The sequence below is a fragment of the Polypterus senegalus genome, chromosome 1 (genome assembly GCF_016835505.1).
Source record: "Polypterus senegalus isolate Bchr_013 chromosome 1, ASM1683550v1, whole genome shotgun sequence".
NCBI classification, from domain to species: Eukaryota; Metazoa; Chordata; class Cladistia; order Polypteriformes; family Polypteridae; genus Polypterus; species Polypterus senegalus.
In genome coordinates, this window is record NC_053154.1 from 149,814,331 (window position 1) to 149,832,131 (window position 17,801).

The 17,801-nt window shown below is 37.1% G+C and overlaps 1 protein-coding gene across 3 annotated transcripts in view; it reads left to right on the forward strand.

Annotated features, from left to right (window-relative positions):
- dipk2ab (divergent protein kinase domain 2Ab) overlaps positions 1 to 17,228 on the forward strand; it is a 103,084-nt gene extending 85,856 nt beyond the window's left edge. For all 3 annotated transcript variants that reach the window (XM_039760529.1, XM_039760525.1, XM_039760520.1), the window contains exon 4: positions 15,119 to 17,228. In XM_039760529.1, the coding sequence (XP_039616463.1) occupies positions 15,119 to 15,450 (332 nt within the window). In that variant the 3' untranslated portion in view covers positions 15,451 to 17,228. The remainder of the gene's footprint in view (positions 1 to 15,118) is intronic.
- The last annotated feature ends 573 nt before the right edge of the window (positions 17,229 to 17,801 follow it).

Sequence of the window (17,801 nt, forward strand, 5' to 3'; positions counted from 1 at the left end):
CCTCCATGACAAGACAGAGATGACAGTTCTTTCTCACAATTAAAAGAATGCAAATAGATCTTCTTCTCTTCAGGAGCAGAGAATTTTAGAGGGAGAGAGAGAGAGCTCGCAAAGAAAAGCAAACAATCAAAAATCAATACTTGTGCTTTTATGTTTGCGCGCATTTTAGAGGAGCGCTAGTATCTTCTAAGAAAACAGCCTCTGTGCAAACAGCCCCTCTGCTCACATCTCCTCCGTCAGGGCAGAGAACGTCAGAGAGAGAGAGCGAGATTAAAGCAACAATCAAAAAATCAATACGTGTGCTTTTGTGCTTTTAAATATGCCGAGCACCGCAATAAAGCGGCATTTTTTTAGAGGAGCGTCAGTATCTTTTAAGCAAACAGCACCTCTGCTCACAGCCCCTCCGTCTGGCGCAGAGAATGTCAGAGAGGGTGAAAGAGAGGCAGAGACAAGCAAACAATCAAGCTCCGCGCGGGATGCATATCTTATAGCATTGAGGAGTTTTAGTTAATATGTAATACATGCTCTGATTGGGTAGCTTCTAAGCCATCCGCCAATAGCGTCCCTTGTATGAAATCAGCAGGGCAAACAAACTGAGGAAGCGTGTAGCATAAATTAAAAGACCCACTGTCTGCAGAAATCCGCGAACCAGCAAAAATCTGTGATATATATTTAGATGTGCTTACATTTAAAATCCGCGATAGAGTGAAACCGCGAAAGTCAAAGCGCGATATAGCGAGGGATTACTATATATATATGTTGAACTTTCTTATTAATGGCCTCATCTTCATAAAATTTGGTAGGCGGCTTCCCTGCGCTAACCGAAACCAATGTACGTACTTATTTCGGTGGTATGACGCCACTGTCGGCCGCCATATTGAACTTTCCAACATCACTAATTCTCCAACTTCCCGTGAAGGTAGAAGGCTGACCCTATCTTCATGAAATTTGTATGCAGCTTCCCTGCGCTAACCGAAACCGATGTACATACTTATTTCAGTGGTATGATGCCACTGTCGGCTGCCATATTGAACTTTACGATGTCACTAATTCTCCAACGTCCCATGTAGGTAGAAGGCTGTAATTTGGCAGGCTCATTCCTTACAGCTTACTTACAAAAGTTAAGCAGGTTTCAATTAGAAATTCTACGTGTAATAGTCATAATGATCGACAACATCCGCCATGTTGAACTTTCTTATTTATGGCCCCATCTTCATGAAATTTGGTAGGCGGCTTCCCTGCACTAACCGAAACCAATGTATGTACTTATTTCGGTGGTATGATGCCACTGTCGGCCGCCATATTGAACTTTCCAACGGTCTTTGTTACTTATGGGCCCATCTTCAAGAAATTTGGCACGCGGGTTCCCAATGCTAACTGAATCCTACTTACGTACATATATACGTCCATAGCCTGCAGCTTGATCACTGTGTGAGGCGGCGTTGGGTCCCCCATCCCAATGCCTCCCACGTTGTTGGCTGCCTGCCTATATAAGGCCGTCCGTCGCTCCAGTCTCTACATTCCCTTCCTTGCTTCGCCATGGGATTCACGTCTCCCTGCTGATAACTACGGCCTTTTTATTTAATCCACGGCTTCTCCGCTGTTGTTCGTTTATTATGATTATAGTTATTGTGTAGGTATTTTAGACTTACTTTACATTGTTCAGGTACCCATTTCCTTTATCATTTTAACCATATCCCCATTAACATGTCTATCGAGGTGATCACCATCGATCAAAGAACTGTCACTTACCGAGTGGTTTCCATGCCCGGAGATGGCACCTGCCTTTTCCATTCTCTTTGTTACATATTGCACGGCCATATCAGGCTCACTCTTGATATCCGGAGAAACATTGTGTCTTATGTATTGAATGACTGTGACAGGTTCAAGGTGTGGACTGATGACGGTACAGGAGATAATTATACTACACAGAAGCACTATAAGAGTGAAATGCTCAAGCCCTTCACCTATGGTTCTGCATTTGAGTTAATGACTGCCACTGAATTGTTCAGTTGTCACTTTCAATTGTACCAAAATGGCCAAATATTCTACACCTTTCGACAACCGGCAATGCCTCTTAAACATCTTAGATTCACAGGTGACGATTTCAGTAGTGGACACTTTGATGAACTCTCAAAAGCTGGATGTGAAGTTATCGATGAAACCGGTTGTATGCTTACAACGCTTGCCGAACAATGCAGAATGTCACTTCAACACAAGTCCTGCAAATACTGTCGTAATTGAAACAAACCATGAAAGTCACACCAATTATGACAGCAGCAATCCAAGCTGTGAGATTTGAGACAAGATTACTTTTCACATGGCCAACTGTACAATGCATGCTCAAGAGTAAGCTCAGCACACAGCTTGGTCATATTACAACCAGAGGGCTGAACTGACAACGTGGTATACAAAGAGATTTAACAAATAATTATTGGTATATTTTCCCTCAGTTTAAAAAGGTTTAATTTTCTTCTTAATAAAAATTTTAAGGCAGTACTTCGCTGCTGCAAAGCACGGGTATTTTGCTAGTATTAAATAAAACTATTGTTCTCATGTGTTGGTTTTAGAAAATACAACATCATTCTTTGTAGTACTCATTCAGGTTTACAATATTCTATCAAGAAATGGTTATCGATGCATTCCTACTTTGAAGTACAGTAGACCCCCACAAAGTTGCAGTTCAGAGTTCGCAGTCTCAGTCATTCGCGAGATTTTTCCTTAGAACCGATCTAATAATTGTTTGCGGAAACCGCAAATCTCCAATTTTTCTGGCTTTTTTCATGGCAATACTGTACTACAGAGAGAACAGGAAGCAACTCTAGAGGAAAATGCGGCTTGGGATGGTGAAAGTATCTAATAGAATTTGAAACTGCAACTCCCAGCAGTCCCTGTAATGAGCTGTGATTGGTCTTCTGCTGAGGGTGCTGGTGCTGATGGTGTCAAATGATGTCAGTGCGGCTTTAAAAAAGGAGGCCGGTGACTAAAAGCAAAAAAAAGTTTTTGTAATTTGTGTTTTTTAATTTCCTGTCTGTCTGCCTTCTGTTGGGTTACCTGTACCTATTCGTTTTGTCCTGGATCGTTTCATGGTTGGTGTCTCAGTTGTCTGCTGTCTTCATGTGTACATGAGTGCTGTAAGTGGATTCATGGCCATCCTGCAAAGAAAGGAGCGCTCCTGAACCCGTCCACCCATCTTCACCATTTCAGGAACTAGCGGTAGGATTATCTTTAAATTCCCATTCATCTGCAGATCTCTGGACTATCTATTTTCATCATTACATTTCATCCATTGCCATTTTTCATGGTTTACTGTGTGTGTTTTGTTTGTGCTTTGTTGTATTTAATGTGTAATCGCCGTAAGGGGAACAGGGGTGGTATCGTTGTTTTCGTTTATTTCATTACATTCTTTATTTGCTGTTTGATTACCGGTTTGCTTTTTTTTTGTCTCTGTTTGTGAGTGCGTGCGGGTCAGGCCAAGGGTATCCCTGGAATATCCACCATAAAAATAAATAAATCACTGTCTTTTCAACAGTGTGAATCTTAGCGGCACCGGACCACTACAGCGTTATTCATTTCTCCTTGCTGCTGATTGACTGTGATGCATCTCCAGCTGAGTGTTCTTGTGTTTTCTATTTTGTTCCTCTTCACCCTTAAACCATCTCAACCGGCTGTAGTCATTTCCCAGTGCAAGCACATAGGAGCTGATCAGTCAGTGCCGTACATTCGTTGAGCAGCCAGCTCATGACCACTGCCAGCCCCTTGTGAGCAGGGGGGCTGAACGCACCCCTAGAAGACACGGACGCTCCTCAAAAAAACCCTCTTAAAACACGCTGATATACTACTTTCACATTGCTCCCTTACTTGCTGGGCTATCTTGCGGCTGCTCTGTCGCGTGATATGCTTCTCGCGTGACGTTGCGCTTACTTAAAAGCCTGGACAGCGCCTGTTCTTTTTGGCCGATTGCTTTGTTTCTCTCTCCTCCCCCAGATATCCTCTGCTCCTGTTGGGGGTCCCGCTCCCATTGTGCTCCCCAATGATTTTTGTCTATTCTTTAATCGAGAGCTAACTGCATACTGAGCTCATTTTACTTCTGAAAGAGACATGTTTGTTTGAATAAAGTTCCTGTCTCTACAATCTCCTGTGTTTCTGTGCAATTCTGTGACCCAAGCTTGACACCCTGTAGCACTGCAGCCTCACTGTCCCTGGGATTGAGCCACTGCACTAGACTAGCCTGCAAGCATCAGCGATTACCCCTGTGTGCTTGAGTGCAGCCAGTTCAAGCACAGTTGGCTCAGTGATTTACTTTTACTAATTTCTTCCATGGCGTCAGTTGCACCTTGTACATATTGTTCCAGTAGTTTTTAAAATAGGTTTTACAGTTCATTAGTGTAAAATGATCAGTGTTGCAGTAATTGTGATGCTCTTTGCATGAAAAAAAATGTGTTCCATTAAAATGTCACTTTTTATTTGTGAATTGTGACATTTATTTAAAGTGCAGCAAAAAAGCATTTGGCGTCCAGGGATGCATTAACTCCCAAGTATGTGGCAGTTTAAGGGTTAAAGCCCCAAGATGCCGTCGAAATGCCCTGCACTTTCTAAGGCTTCTGGCAATGAAAATGCGCTTGCAAGAATTACAGTATGTATAGCGGTAACATCGGTATTTTACATTCTAGCACTGCGGTAGAGATAGCAATATAGTATACAGGTTTACCTTTGCATTCTTTTTTGTTAGGTAATGTATTAAGCTCAGTTTGAAATTAAATTAAAGTGTTTTGGGGGCATATTTAGGGTTTAAACTATAAAAAATAAGCATTTTTTTAACCACATCCAAAATTTGCGGTTTTTCACAATTCACAGGTGCTCTAGGAACGTAACCTCCCGTGAATTTTGAGGGTGTACTGTATACTGTACTGTATGTTTTCATTTTAATAATTTCTTCTATATTTGGTTTTCCTCTGAGGAATGTTCAGCCATAAGACATTTGTTTTGTGAATACCATACTAACAGCTAATGGTTTTGATGCTGTTTCAGACACAAATACCAGCTTTAAATAGTTACACATTGTAAAACCCATTTAATCCAATGCACAATCATGGAGTACTGATGCCAGCATTGTCTCACCAATTATGTTTAACTGCACATCGCTCTGGGTAATATTCTTAAAGGGATCTGCTCACTGTAGCACATGATTCGCATACAGAGTAAACACAAAGACATGACCATCAAGACAATAATACACAACTGTAAAGTCACATTTTACATTATCACACACATGCACAGATTTGAACATATTGCAAAATGTTATGTTTTAAGTTTAAATGTGTTTGCAAGATTTTCAGTATAACATTTTTTTCTAAATCCATACTGCAAGATAAAGGTTTCATTCAGTGTTCCAAATCAATCTGTGTATGTCATCCTCTCCCTTCTCCTTCTGTGCTGAAACAAAATAAAAACACAAGGTAACAGACGACAGAGAATTTCACTAATTTTAGAGAAGGCTAGTGAACTAGAAGAGCATATCAACTGGGAATAAGCTCTAAGACTTTATAGAAATATTCTGCTGATAGATTAAATAATAAATATAGCTCTTGTTCTCGCCTGCATACAAATTGGCTTGCTTTGTTATGGGGATTGCCAGAGCTGAATGATAAAAGTATCAGAGGTGTTTTATGTGAAAAACTAACTAGTATTCCACTGAGACCAAAACTGATGATAAATTGAGGTTTCTTCTTCAGCTATTATGTTTTCCTTTTTCTGGTAAGATTGCTTAAAAACTACTGCTTCTGAACTGCATATGTTTTTGAAAACATTAGGTGCAAAAGATTTTCAAAGTAAAACCTTATACCTTTAAAACTGCCCCATTACTTTTCTGGTTTTCTTCCTTTGTCATCACCGTTCTTTGTACAGTTTTATACTGGAGTAAGTACTGGAGTAACGTGAATACATTCCCTTTTTTTTATCTGGCTTAGTTTTTCTTTTTCTTCCTTTCCCTTGACACTCTAAGATAAACACATACACACAATGTGTAGATTCAAATTTTTGTAGGAACCCCTTTAATGTGTAACTCATTAATATACATATATATAATATGCTTAAAGCCAGTAGCTTCTCTAATGGTTACTGTTAACACATATTTTTCACATTTTAAACACACAAGTACTGCAGTGTTTCTAACACAACTCCTGGGTTTAAAGGTAGGAATGTGAACAGGACTCTTTGCCTGTATGAAATTCTGTAAGTAAAGAGATAAGTGCATAAATTATTGATATCATACTGTAAGTAAAGAGATAAGTACATGAATTATTGGCACATGCTGTGTTGTAGTTCTCTGCTACCATACATTACAACTTATATATGATAGTGATGTATTTAATTTAAAATACAATAAAGTGAAAACTCATTTTATAGAAATGTAAAAGAACTAAGTCTGTAACTAACATTTAAATCTCTGTAAGTGCCCCGACCTCATCTTTATTGAATAGATTAAACTGAATAAGTTGTTTATGCTTCAGCCTCTAAGCTTCAGAAGACTCTGTTCAACCCCTGGTCTGTTCATTAGCTTATTTTGCACCATAAATTGGCTTGATATATGTAAGTGGATACATGAATATACCCTGTGATGGACTGACATACCTTTCAGAGTTGGTCTCTGCCTTGACATGGTGTAGGCTGTTGCTGCTTACAACTTGGAATTGCAAAAAAACATACTGGTGAATGGGTTGGTCTATGCCAAAATTACATAAGTTAGCCTTTTAGAGAACATAACTTCTATATTTGGATAAGGTGATGCTGCAGTTTTTGCCAGCTCTTTTAAAAAGTTAATCTAAATGCCTCCAGTTTATCAAGATCATTTATCAAACATTCTGAAGAGTGAACTGATATCTAGATTTTCCCTAGATCACAGAGGACATTGCAAATAGGTATTCCTTAGGCATTTTTATGTATGTGACAGTGTCCGTCGTTCATTCTAAGCTGAAGCTTTTTTTTTGGCACTGACATGGAAGAGAATTCAGTTTTTTGCTGCCATCACAGTAGAGATGCTGTTCTTCAGAAAATATCCTATACTCTTGTTGCACAGCTTAAGCAAAACTACTCCCAGCCACTTACCTTTTGTAATTCTTTTAAGTAGTAAATCTAAAGGTTTGGAGTGCTGCTGTTTATTAAGTTTACAAGTAAATACTCACACCAAAGCCTATTAAGATATGGATTTGTTGTTTTTCTCTTTGCATTGAATGGACATAACACTAGCTGAGCCTGCCCTTGTAATATCATTTTCCTGGGTTAGCAGAATGGGAAAAGAAGGGATTATTAAAAGTGGGAAAAAAAATTACGTAGATGGATGGATGGTTGGAGATCCTCTCCTTTTTGACTTAAAGTGTAACTCTAGTAGACTAAGGAGCTCAGACTGAAAATCTACTCCAACCTCATGAATAATGAATACTGCTGAATGATACTGACGAGAGGACCAGTGAATGAGTCCATTTACCCATCCTGGCTGATGTCGGCAATATAAACTGTAGGTTTCAGTGCAGTATGTGTTTTTATGGAATATATGGGATCCCTCGATATTATTGAAGCAATATTTAAACAAAGAATCTCTGAAAGTAGTCTTTCATGACAGCAGTGAATTTATCAGCAATTTTACTTTTTCACTAAGATACTGCTCTTTGCCAAGAGGTTATAAAAGAAATATGAGCAAATTCCTAGTACCCAGTTCTTAATCCAGTTGATGCTTCTAGGTTGGGAGAGAACATGCTGATGTGGATATCCACGACAAATTGTTTTGTAACAAGCTGTCATACCTTTTGTTTTCCCCCAGATACAGATCACCAATGACCAATAAGCCAATAACAGTCAAAAATAATGCACCTCTGTTGGAGTCAAATACCAGATATTGGGGGGCTGGAACAACTTGTTCTGATTAATTCTGGCATAAACTACCTCAAGCTTGTAGTTACTAAATCCAGCAACACATTAAATAACTTTTTGTCATAGGGGATGTCAAACTGCAGTGTGCATTTGATCGTGTCATCTTGTGGATGTCGGATTACACAACTAAGAATTGCAGCCATGACAAATTTCATAACTCTATGCAGGCTTTTCAGCAGATTTTCCATTTCTAAAATACTGTAAGCTTGCCACATCTTGACAGCTGATAACTTACAGCCTAACAGCACAGGTGCCTGTGCAAAGATTTTACAGGTTTGGAGAGTTCTGTCGCATTCTGGCCTTTTTATTTTGCTTTTTAGTTCTATCATAATACAACAAATATGACACCTTAGACAGACAAGCCACTCTTCTGTTTGTGTGGTCCATGACAACTACATGTGTTCTATCCTTGGGAACCACATTCTATGCATTCTACTAAGGGTGAGATCTTGAATACACATGAGCCCACCCTTATGGCTTAAGAAACATTTTATTTGGAATGTCAGACTACACAACTAAAAATCAAAAGAGGCCCCTGCAACTGCTTTGACTCATTGTGATTATATAAATGAAGACTAATAGTACTGAATATAGTTTAAAAAAAAAATAAATAAAAGTTCTGTAGTGTTTTGGGGCCATACTGACTTGGGTCATTAATACAGGCAAGTATAGTGTTGTGGGCTTTTGAAGGGTCGGCAAAAAGTCTTTTGATTTCAGCAGCACAGCATTTAAATGCCACAGGACATTTCAACATTGTTGCTGATTACGAAGTAAATATTGGGAAAATACTTTTTCATCCCAGTAATGCTTTGGAACAAAAAGGCAATAGGAAATCCTGAATTATTGTCAGGAGATGAGAATGAGTTTATCTTAAAGCAGTTGGGTCCAGTCATACAATCCTTTTGGGTGTCAGTGGAGTGAAATGTAATAAGCTATTTCTAGTACAATTGAAGCACAAGCTCATTTACAACAGCGTAAAACACAGAGGTTGACATCTGACATCCTCCTTATGATGTTCTTTGAAAATGTTGAGTCCACATAAGAGTAATATGAGGACAAATGGGAGATCAGCTTTTTTGCCTTTGGACATACCCTGCTGTCATTATCTGCATTGCGTTTTTTTTTTTTATTTCCATCTTACTCATCTTGCACTCTTCCCCCTCAGTGGATATCATCTATAACTAAAGAGAGAGATGGGTTATTGCTTATCGCTTGGTGCCCTGCTGTTGTGATTTGGCAACAGTGTTTTGGGGTTGTTGGAATTATCTTGTAAGGAAAGTAAAACTAGTCATACTAATTTATGCAAGTCTTGTATGTTTGAATTTCGTGAAACTCGTGGATATGATCAAAGATGGCAATACCCTACAAAAGCCTCCTCACGCATATGAAAAGACAGTGCCAGCAACTGCCTATCAAGATGTTTTTAGAATTTTACAAGGTTTGCATTGCTTCGTTGTTAAACAATGTTTTTAAAGCAAAAATGATTGGTCAGCAACAATATGCTGATCTTGTATTATGACCTTGTCAGTCTCTCGATCAATGCCGTTTTATTTTCAAATATCGGGAGTGCTCTTCCCTAGACTTTCTTGTGTACTCAGATATGGGGATGGATATTTGAGGAGTAAACCACAAGACAATGATTATATTATGTACAATAAATAACCATCAACAATAGAAGTAATGTTGAATAAATCGGACACTGCAGCAGCATGAATAAAAAAAAAATTGAGTATGTGTTCAGGTAAAGTACCACTTCCATTTGTTGGATTTGGCCCAAAAGTTAATACATATCTACAATTTTGGTGTAGCAAACACATGCTAAACTTCATCAGTCTAACTAGTTGCGTTTTTGAGTTATCATGTTTACACACACAATCCCAAAAAACAGTACTTTCGGACTCGGGATGTCTAAAACATCAGGATTCAGCAAAATCTCGAGGTCGAATGATTACCGTAGATACTCGTGTATAAGTCGAAAAATTTATGCCTTAAAATTCATTCAAAAAAACAGGGTCGACTTATTCACGGGGCTCACCCACTCGCACCGCCTCTCTCTCTCGTGCTTTATCCACCCCCCTCCGTCTTTCTTTCTCTTCCTTCCTTGTTTTTTTTTTTTAACTCCGTTTTGGCTTCCACACAGCTGCCTGCGAGCGCTCGCTCGCCTCTTGCACCATCTCTCTCTCTCTCTCTCCTGCGTTCTCCAGCCACCTCCGTCTTTCTTTCTCTTCCTTGTTTTTTTATATATATATACATTTTTTTTTTCACTTGGTTTTCCGTCCTCTCTAACTGACTGGCGCTTCTCTTTATATGCAGAGAGGACATAGCAGCTGCAGCACATTAGCCACAGGAACAATCACGGATGTGGACAGTCCCTCACCTGTGCACTAGGTGAGAAACACCCACACCGCAGATCACCCTGCAGCTCGCTAAGTCGCGAGCATGGTGATTATTTATTTAAAAACTAAAACGGCCTATGCTAAGAGAGCTGTGGACCCATAACACCACATAAGCCTTTGTTGGAATTTCAAGCATCAGCTGGCTGGTGTACGCGATTTATGAAGAGATATGGGCTGTGCCTTTACAAGCGAACAAAAATCGTGCAGAAGCTGCCGAAAGATCTTGAACAAAAGGTCAGTTCCTTTCATAAATTTATTATAAAGCAAAGACAAAGGCATGACTTTGATCTCAGTAACATGGATGAAACGCCAATGACATTTGATATGCCGGGGAACTGTAGAAGGTATTGGTGAGAAGACTGTACTTATTAAGACAACGGGCCATGAAAAAACCCAAGTTTTACCCTCGTCTTATACGCGGGTCATTACAAATTTCGTAATTTTCGGGTTAAAAATACACTCGACTTATCTGCGAGATTGACTAATACGCAAGTATCTACAGTACTATACTTTCTCTATGCTTCATATGTGAAGTGGCAGATGAATTATTGTCAAGAAAAGAAAGCAACTGAGAAATTAACTGAAACGTTACTCACTCATGATTTTTCTGTCCATATGGTAAAGTTTTTGTTGACCAGCACATTTCGATTTCAGGCATTTGAATTACATCTCATTATACAAGTGCAAACAAAGGTGGCTTTCTGTTCCTCATGCTTTATGCATATATTCAGCTCTCTCTGTCACCACAAATGCTGTGTGAACAGCCGCCATTCACTGGATGAATATGTGCGGGCCACTGGTCATGTATGGCTTTTAGTTTTAGAGTTAAAAGTAATAAGGGTTAAAAACTAACAGCAAGAATATTCATTCAAAAATGAACACTAAAATTATTTTAGTAAATTATTTTATTTCAGTTAGTCTTTCCAGCTACTTTAATAGTTTCATTTACTTTTAGTTTTCCATTTCGGTTTTGTTAATTATTTCATTTTACGAAAATATTTTTTTAATAATAGCTTCAGTTTTGATTTTAGTTTTCGTTAACTATAATAACCTTGGTGTGTGCGCGTGTATGTGTGCGCGTGTGTGTGTGTGTGTGTGTGTGTGTGTGTGTGTGTGTGTTTGGAGAGAGATGCATAACCATTTTAAAGCTGCATTAGGTTGGAGGGTGAGCGGAGTCAGGAAGAGAATTTGAGGTAAAGGCTCAATTACAGGAGGAAGAAGTTAAAGCTGTGAGTGAAGTGAGCAGCAAGTGGGTGTTGTGGAATTTACTTTAACAAATCACTCTTAAGGTTCTGTAAAGATTCCCATTTAAAATGCTTTACTACAGCAATGGGGGACAGTAGGTGATGCAGGACATCATCCTCAGACGCTCAAGCTAGACAGAAATTCCTGTGCCTGGATAAGAAACAACAGTTAAAAAGCAATTGATAATTTTATAGACTGTGGAAAGTTACTATGAAAGTTAGAAACTTAAAGTAAACATATCACATGATCATATCACCAATTTAGGGTGTATCTGGTAGCAGTTATTTGCTGTACAAAAATAATATTTAAATATACATATACATAGAAAAAATATATAATCAACATTAGGCCTTTTTTCAATTCTAGAAACTACTGTACATTATCAAAAATTGTCAGGTAGTTAAGCATAGGGGCAACATATTGTACACAGCCTTGGTTCATTATGGTTAAAATTATTTGTGTTTTGTGGTTTAAAGTATGCCAGTATCGACTCACTGTTATTTTATTAATAGCTTTGATACATTTCCTTGTAAAATGAGTTTTAAAGCATAATGTATTTTTGCTTGTACTTCCATTAACAGACATTTTAGTGCAAGTTTCAACATCGGATTGCAAACAAGTTTTGTTCCTGTTCTTGTTAAGAATTTGCGGCTGCCAGTTTCTACATTTTTTTTTCTTTCTTTCTTCCTTTTGTCCAGATCTGGGCAAAAGTGGTTTCAGAATATGGATGAATATTTGTAAGCATGGTATCATCACAAAAAATACTTAAGGCACAGAAGCTGTTTTGAAATAAGTAACACTAAATTGTTTTAATTATTAGGTTGACTCAAGATTGCACTTTAAACCCTGAGCAGTTTTTACAAACATGTATATAGTAGCCGTGTTTCAACCTTTAAGTTCTTCTTCAGTAAATAATTATTTAATCAGCAGAGTTGTTTTTGAGCTGTGATTGTATCTGTACTCATCCTGATCTGCATGCATGCCCTCTTTACTCTCTCAAACAGCCAATTGTGATCCAGTAGATCAAAAGGAATTCATAAATTAATTCTTCTGATCCCATGTGCTAATTTTCAAAAGACTTGCTGAATGTACAAGCTGAAGAAGTAATCGGCCACATGGGCAGACTGCCTTCGTTGCAATGAGCTGAGGAAGTGAAAGTACTCAAACTTTCAGCCGACATAGTTTCATGGCTGTTGGCTGATGTTATTTCTTTTCTTTACCTAAAGTGATTACAGATAAGTGTTATGCAATTTTGATATAATTCCAGAATTATTTCTATGTCATATAGTGTGCAAAAATTGTGTGACACACATTATATTCCACTGCAACAGTTTTATGTACCGTTTTTAAATATTCTTGTAATCTGTTCTTTCCTTTTTGCCCTGGCTTATAAACTTTTTTGCATTCCATATGAAATTACTGCTTACTATTTTTGAATATAAACGTCAACTTTTTTTTATTGAAAATGGTATTGCTTTTTTACCCTTGTGCCTTCATTTTTTTTTTATTAAAAAGTGTATGCTATTAATATTTAATTTACATTTGACATGTTTTTTCCTCTCGCTTTATAGATTATTATGAAACTTCTTAAATTAAGTTGTACCTAATGAGTAGATCAGAGATTGTCCTGAAACATCAGCTTAATCCATCATAGTGTTTTAAAGGGTACTGCAAAGGCCCTTTTGTCCACAACCATATAATGTCTTCTCTCATTTTGCCTGTCTTCACCCTAGTCAGCTCTAATAGACAATAGTGATGTTCTCAAATTAAATCTGAAAATTTGATTTGTGAGTTGACATTCATTTTCAGTGTCTGTGATGGTATGGCACCCTGTCCAGCATTTGTTCCTGCCTTGCACCCTGTGTTAGCTGGTAATAGGCTCCAGTAGACCCCCGCAAACCTGTTTCACACTAAGCTGGTTAGAAAACTACTGACTGACTGAATTTTCAGTGTGTTCTACATATACAGTATATGCTGAGAATTAGAACGTACTGCTAATTATTCTGTATTTTATGGTTGATACTTAATTTTTTGGAGGTGTGGTTTCAAATGTGCAGCATACTTTCTCCTGGCTGTAATTAAGATGCTCTTATCGTTTTCTTATTCTTACTCACTTTCTTACTTATACTGTGCCAGAAGGCAGGAGCACAGCAGACACAAATGGAAAAGCTTGTGACTTGCTTGCAGATTCTGCTGGTTTTTGTTTGCTTTGTAAGCCCTTCAGCTCCAGTTCAACTTGTTAGAAAGAGTTAAAAGTTAAAATAATTTGAACTGTATTTTTTATGAAACTAGAGAAGTCTTATTTACTCAATACAGAGTTAACAAGTTTTTAATTGTTATGTATACACGCACATGCTTTCATTTCCTATTAATGCAAAGTTCAAGGAATAAATGATCTATGTAAGAAAGGGCCACACAAATATTCATCACTCTAAAACTGATCAACACTGAGAATGACTGAATAGCTCCCAAATATAGGTTTGGTAATTATAATATATAAGTGAATATAAAAATACACATAAAAAGTAAATACTGTACTCAAAAATTGTGAAACCTTAAGAAAGGGGAACCATTTACCAAAATACAAGACACTAAATTAAACTTATAAAGCAAAACCAGTCACTTAATATACCTTTCTTAAATTACCACCCAAAATATAACACCATTTCATTTTTATTAAATGGGAAGAATGCAGATGTTTTTGTACTGATTTTTTTTTTTCCTCTGTCAAAGAAAATTTAAAATGCTTAAACAAAAACAAAAGATCAAATTGCCTTTTGGGTTCTTACAGTCAGAGAACCATGACTCTGTCACAGCTTTACTAGGAACAAAAAGAGAGAAAACCATAAGAGCACAAACACTTTGGTTTTAGATGCAATATTTTACTTCCAATTTTATCTGAAAAAGAGTAAAACACTGCTCATCATATTGCTTTGTGCACCACCCCGATCTACCGGCAAGCCAAGCCTTTAATGGTTTTAATTATTTAAACAGCAAGACACTGACTTTGACAACTGTTATATATGATGATAAACATTGCCTATTGTACCCACAATATTGTGTTCTGAATCTACAAAAATTCTAACAATTATTCACTCTCCAGTATCTGAGTCTCAGGCTTTCTCTCTACTTTGTTCTTTGCCTCTCTATAACTTCACTGTTGCTTCCATGCCTGTGTTATAATAAGTGCCAATGTGGGACCACTTACTAGATTTAGAAGTTCACATTGTATGCCCCATCAGAACACACAAAATGTATAATGCTTGATTCAGTTTTGCAATTTTGATTTGTAGTATCCATATGCAATTTGACAAAGAAACTATACTGAAACTATGTACATACCCCATGGATGTCTTCAGTTTGCATTTTTATAAAAATAAGTTACTCTTATATTTTAATTTATCATGATACTCTGTGTATTCTTAATATAACCTGTGCATTTATTTTTGTGTAATGCAAGCAAGTGAACACCTAATGTGTCTAATTTAATATTGCTATTGAGTAAGTTGTATGCATTGTAATTTGTATTGTTTCTTGTCTTCATACAGATAAGCCAGAGAACTGGGATGTGTGGTATGAGAGCAAGTTTGAGGAATGTGACAAGGAAGCTTGCTTATCTTTTTCAAAAGACATCCTCTGCTCCCGGGTCACTGTAGACCACAACTACTATGCCATCTGCCAAAACCTCCTCTCTCGGCATGCTACGTGGCGGGGCACCACTGGTGGCTTGCTGCACGACCCTCCAGTTGAAATTGCCAAAGAGGGCCTGCTTGAAGCATTACTCGATGAGTGCACCAACCCAAAAAAGAGATCTGGTCGATTTCAGGCGGCCAAAGAATTGCGGGAATATCTCACACAACTTAGCAATAATGTGAGGTAGTTAAAGTAGATGGCTGATTCAGCCCTTGTTTGTCCTATTTTAGGGACTTGGTTAACAGTCCCTCCATCTGCTGCTTTTGTGCTCCAATTAAAAACTTCGGTAAGCACATGAACAATTAAAAAGTGTGTAGTTTTTTTCCCCCCCTACAAAACTTTTGCTTGGATTTTGTTATTCAAGGAGAAAGGTCACACAAGGATTATGTTGCTGGTTTGAAGAACATACTGTATATGAAGAGTATGATTTATTTTTTTGTTAACAAGGAACAATCAGATTTGTGATGGTAATATTAAATATCCACAGTTAGCAGAAGATTTCATTAAAAAAAAATCAGTTGAATTCAAAAGAAGAATCGTCAGGATTTTTTTAAAGTGATATGTTAGACATTGTTCCTATAATGCAAAAAAGGAATATGATATTTTGCAATATTGTACAAATTGTACTGTAAATATGTTAAGTCTTTTGAAGTCTGCTTAAAATGGAAAAAATATAGTTTTCTGTTGTATTATTAACATGCATCACATGATAACAGACCAAGGAGAAAAGGTTTAAAAATAATTATCTTCCCATTATGATTTCAGTTGTACAACCCTGAATAAGTCATAGTACATAACACAGTGAAAATAGCTCATTTATAATGTTTACAGTTTGTGTGTTAAGTAGCTGATTTAATATTCTGGGAAGAATAAAAATGTATATATTAAAGCGGAGACAATTTCAATATCTGTGCAAAGGTATGGGAAGTGTTTTGTAAGAAAAAGGAGCGATAAAGGTTTGTCTGCTCCCACTTTTGCACATGTACCAAAGACTCTGATTCTTTTAATATCCTAGTTTTGTTTAAAATGCCTTCCTTGTGTAGTCTTCATCATCAGAGAACAATGGGAATGGGAACAGTCCTCTGCCCAGAGGTTATGTAATGGAAGCTCCACACTACCACATCACTATCTAAAAAAAACTGATTCACTTAATAAATGGCTTGTTGAAGTGGCACTTGCTTAAGAAATTGACTTTGTGGTTTAACGGTTGTGCGGGTCAAAAATATTGCAGTTCTAGTGCAATTTGAAATTCATTACACTTTAAACGGCGGTGATGAACAATTTGATTATAGCTCCAAATTGATACATAGTTTAGCAGCATAGGAGCAAGATTGCCTTAAAATGGAGAGGAATTAATTAATCTTCTGAACACTTATATTTTTTTTGTCCCCTCTTTATCATAATAGTAGACTACTAAGTTTATGGTTGTATCTCTTGCACTTCGTTAATAAAGTCATGACTTCCACAAAACTTTTGCCTGCTTTTGTAAAGCACAGAGCTAAAACAAAAGGTGCTTTTAAGCGTACTTGTTCTGGCCTAATGGAAAAAAATGGAGGTGTGTGTTAAGTTTGTAGATAATAACTTACTATTAAATGATCTGGGTGTTGTCTTTTCTCCCTCTCTTAGTGCAGAGAAAATTTAATCATGCTTCAGCAGAAAGCAATAAACCATATTTTCAAGTCACTTTGAAAATAAATCTATCCTTTGGTGTTGCGTATGTCTTTTTATATTGTTTGTTCTTCATTGGATTTCATTTTTCTTTATCATAAAACTGTCACAGACAATTTTCCAATGTGAATGGATATTGAAGGGGAATTTGTATTTGCATTGATGACTGTCTGCTTTTGTACTGTAATTTTTCATTTGAGTATTATATCAGAATTGTCTGATTTTTACTGTGCCTTTCATTAAAGTTGTGCTTACAACTTTTAGTGAGTTTAACTATTAAAAAAATATATATCTACATATTTGATGTCTGAATGCTTCTTTAACTTTCTTTTCTATGTTTTAAAATTTCTAGCAGTTATTTTTCTTGAATTAACTCTGCTGCTCACTTGTTCAGATCCATGCCTATTTATATAACCACCTTAGAAGGTCCAACTGAGTTTGAAAGGGTAAGATGATGTCATTGAAGTCTTTCACTTATCAAGTTAAAGAACTTGTATGCATCTTTCCTGCACTTGAAAATGTATTAGAAAAGTTTTAATATAAGGTCAATACCAGATACTGATATGTTTATTTTTTAGCACAATAATGGTATTGATAAATGGGAAACCGATAACGGATTAGTAATACACATTGTGCTAACAGTGTTTTTATTTATATATCTTTTTTTTTTTTTTATTAATAAACCCAAACCACATGGGCAAGTGGTGTTTGTTACTCTCTCTTAAGTGTTCACAAAAGGAGAGCAAAAGTAAAAAAAAAAAAGTAAGCAAAAGCATCCAGTTGTTAAACTGAGTCTTATAAAGATAATGTAACCATTGTGGAGGACTGCCGGCTTCTCATGCCGGTCCTCGCCCCCAGGCTGCCAGGAGG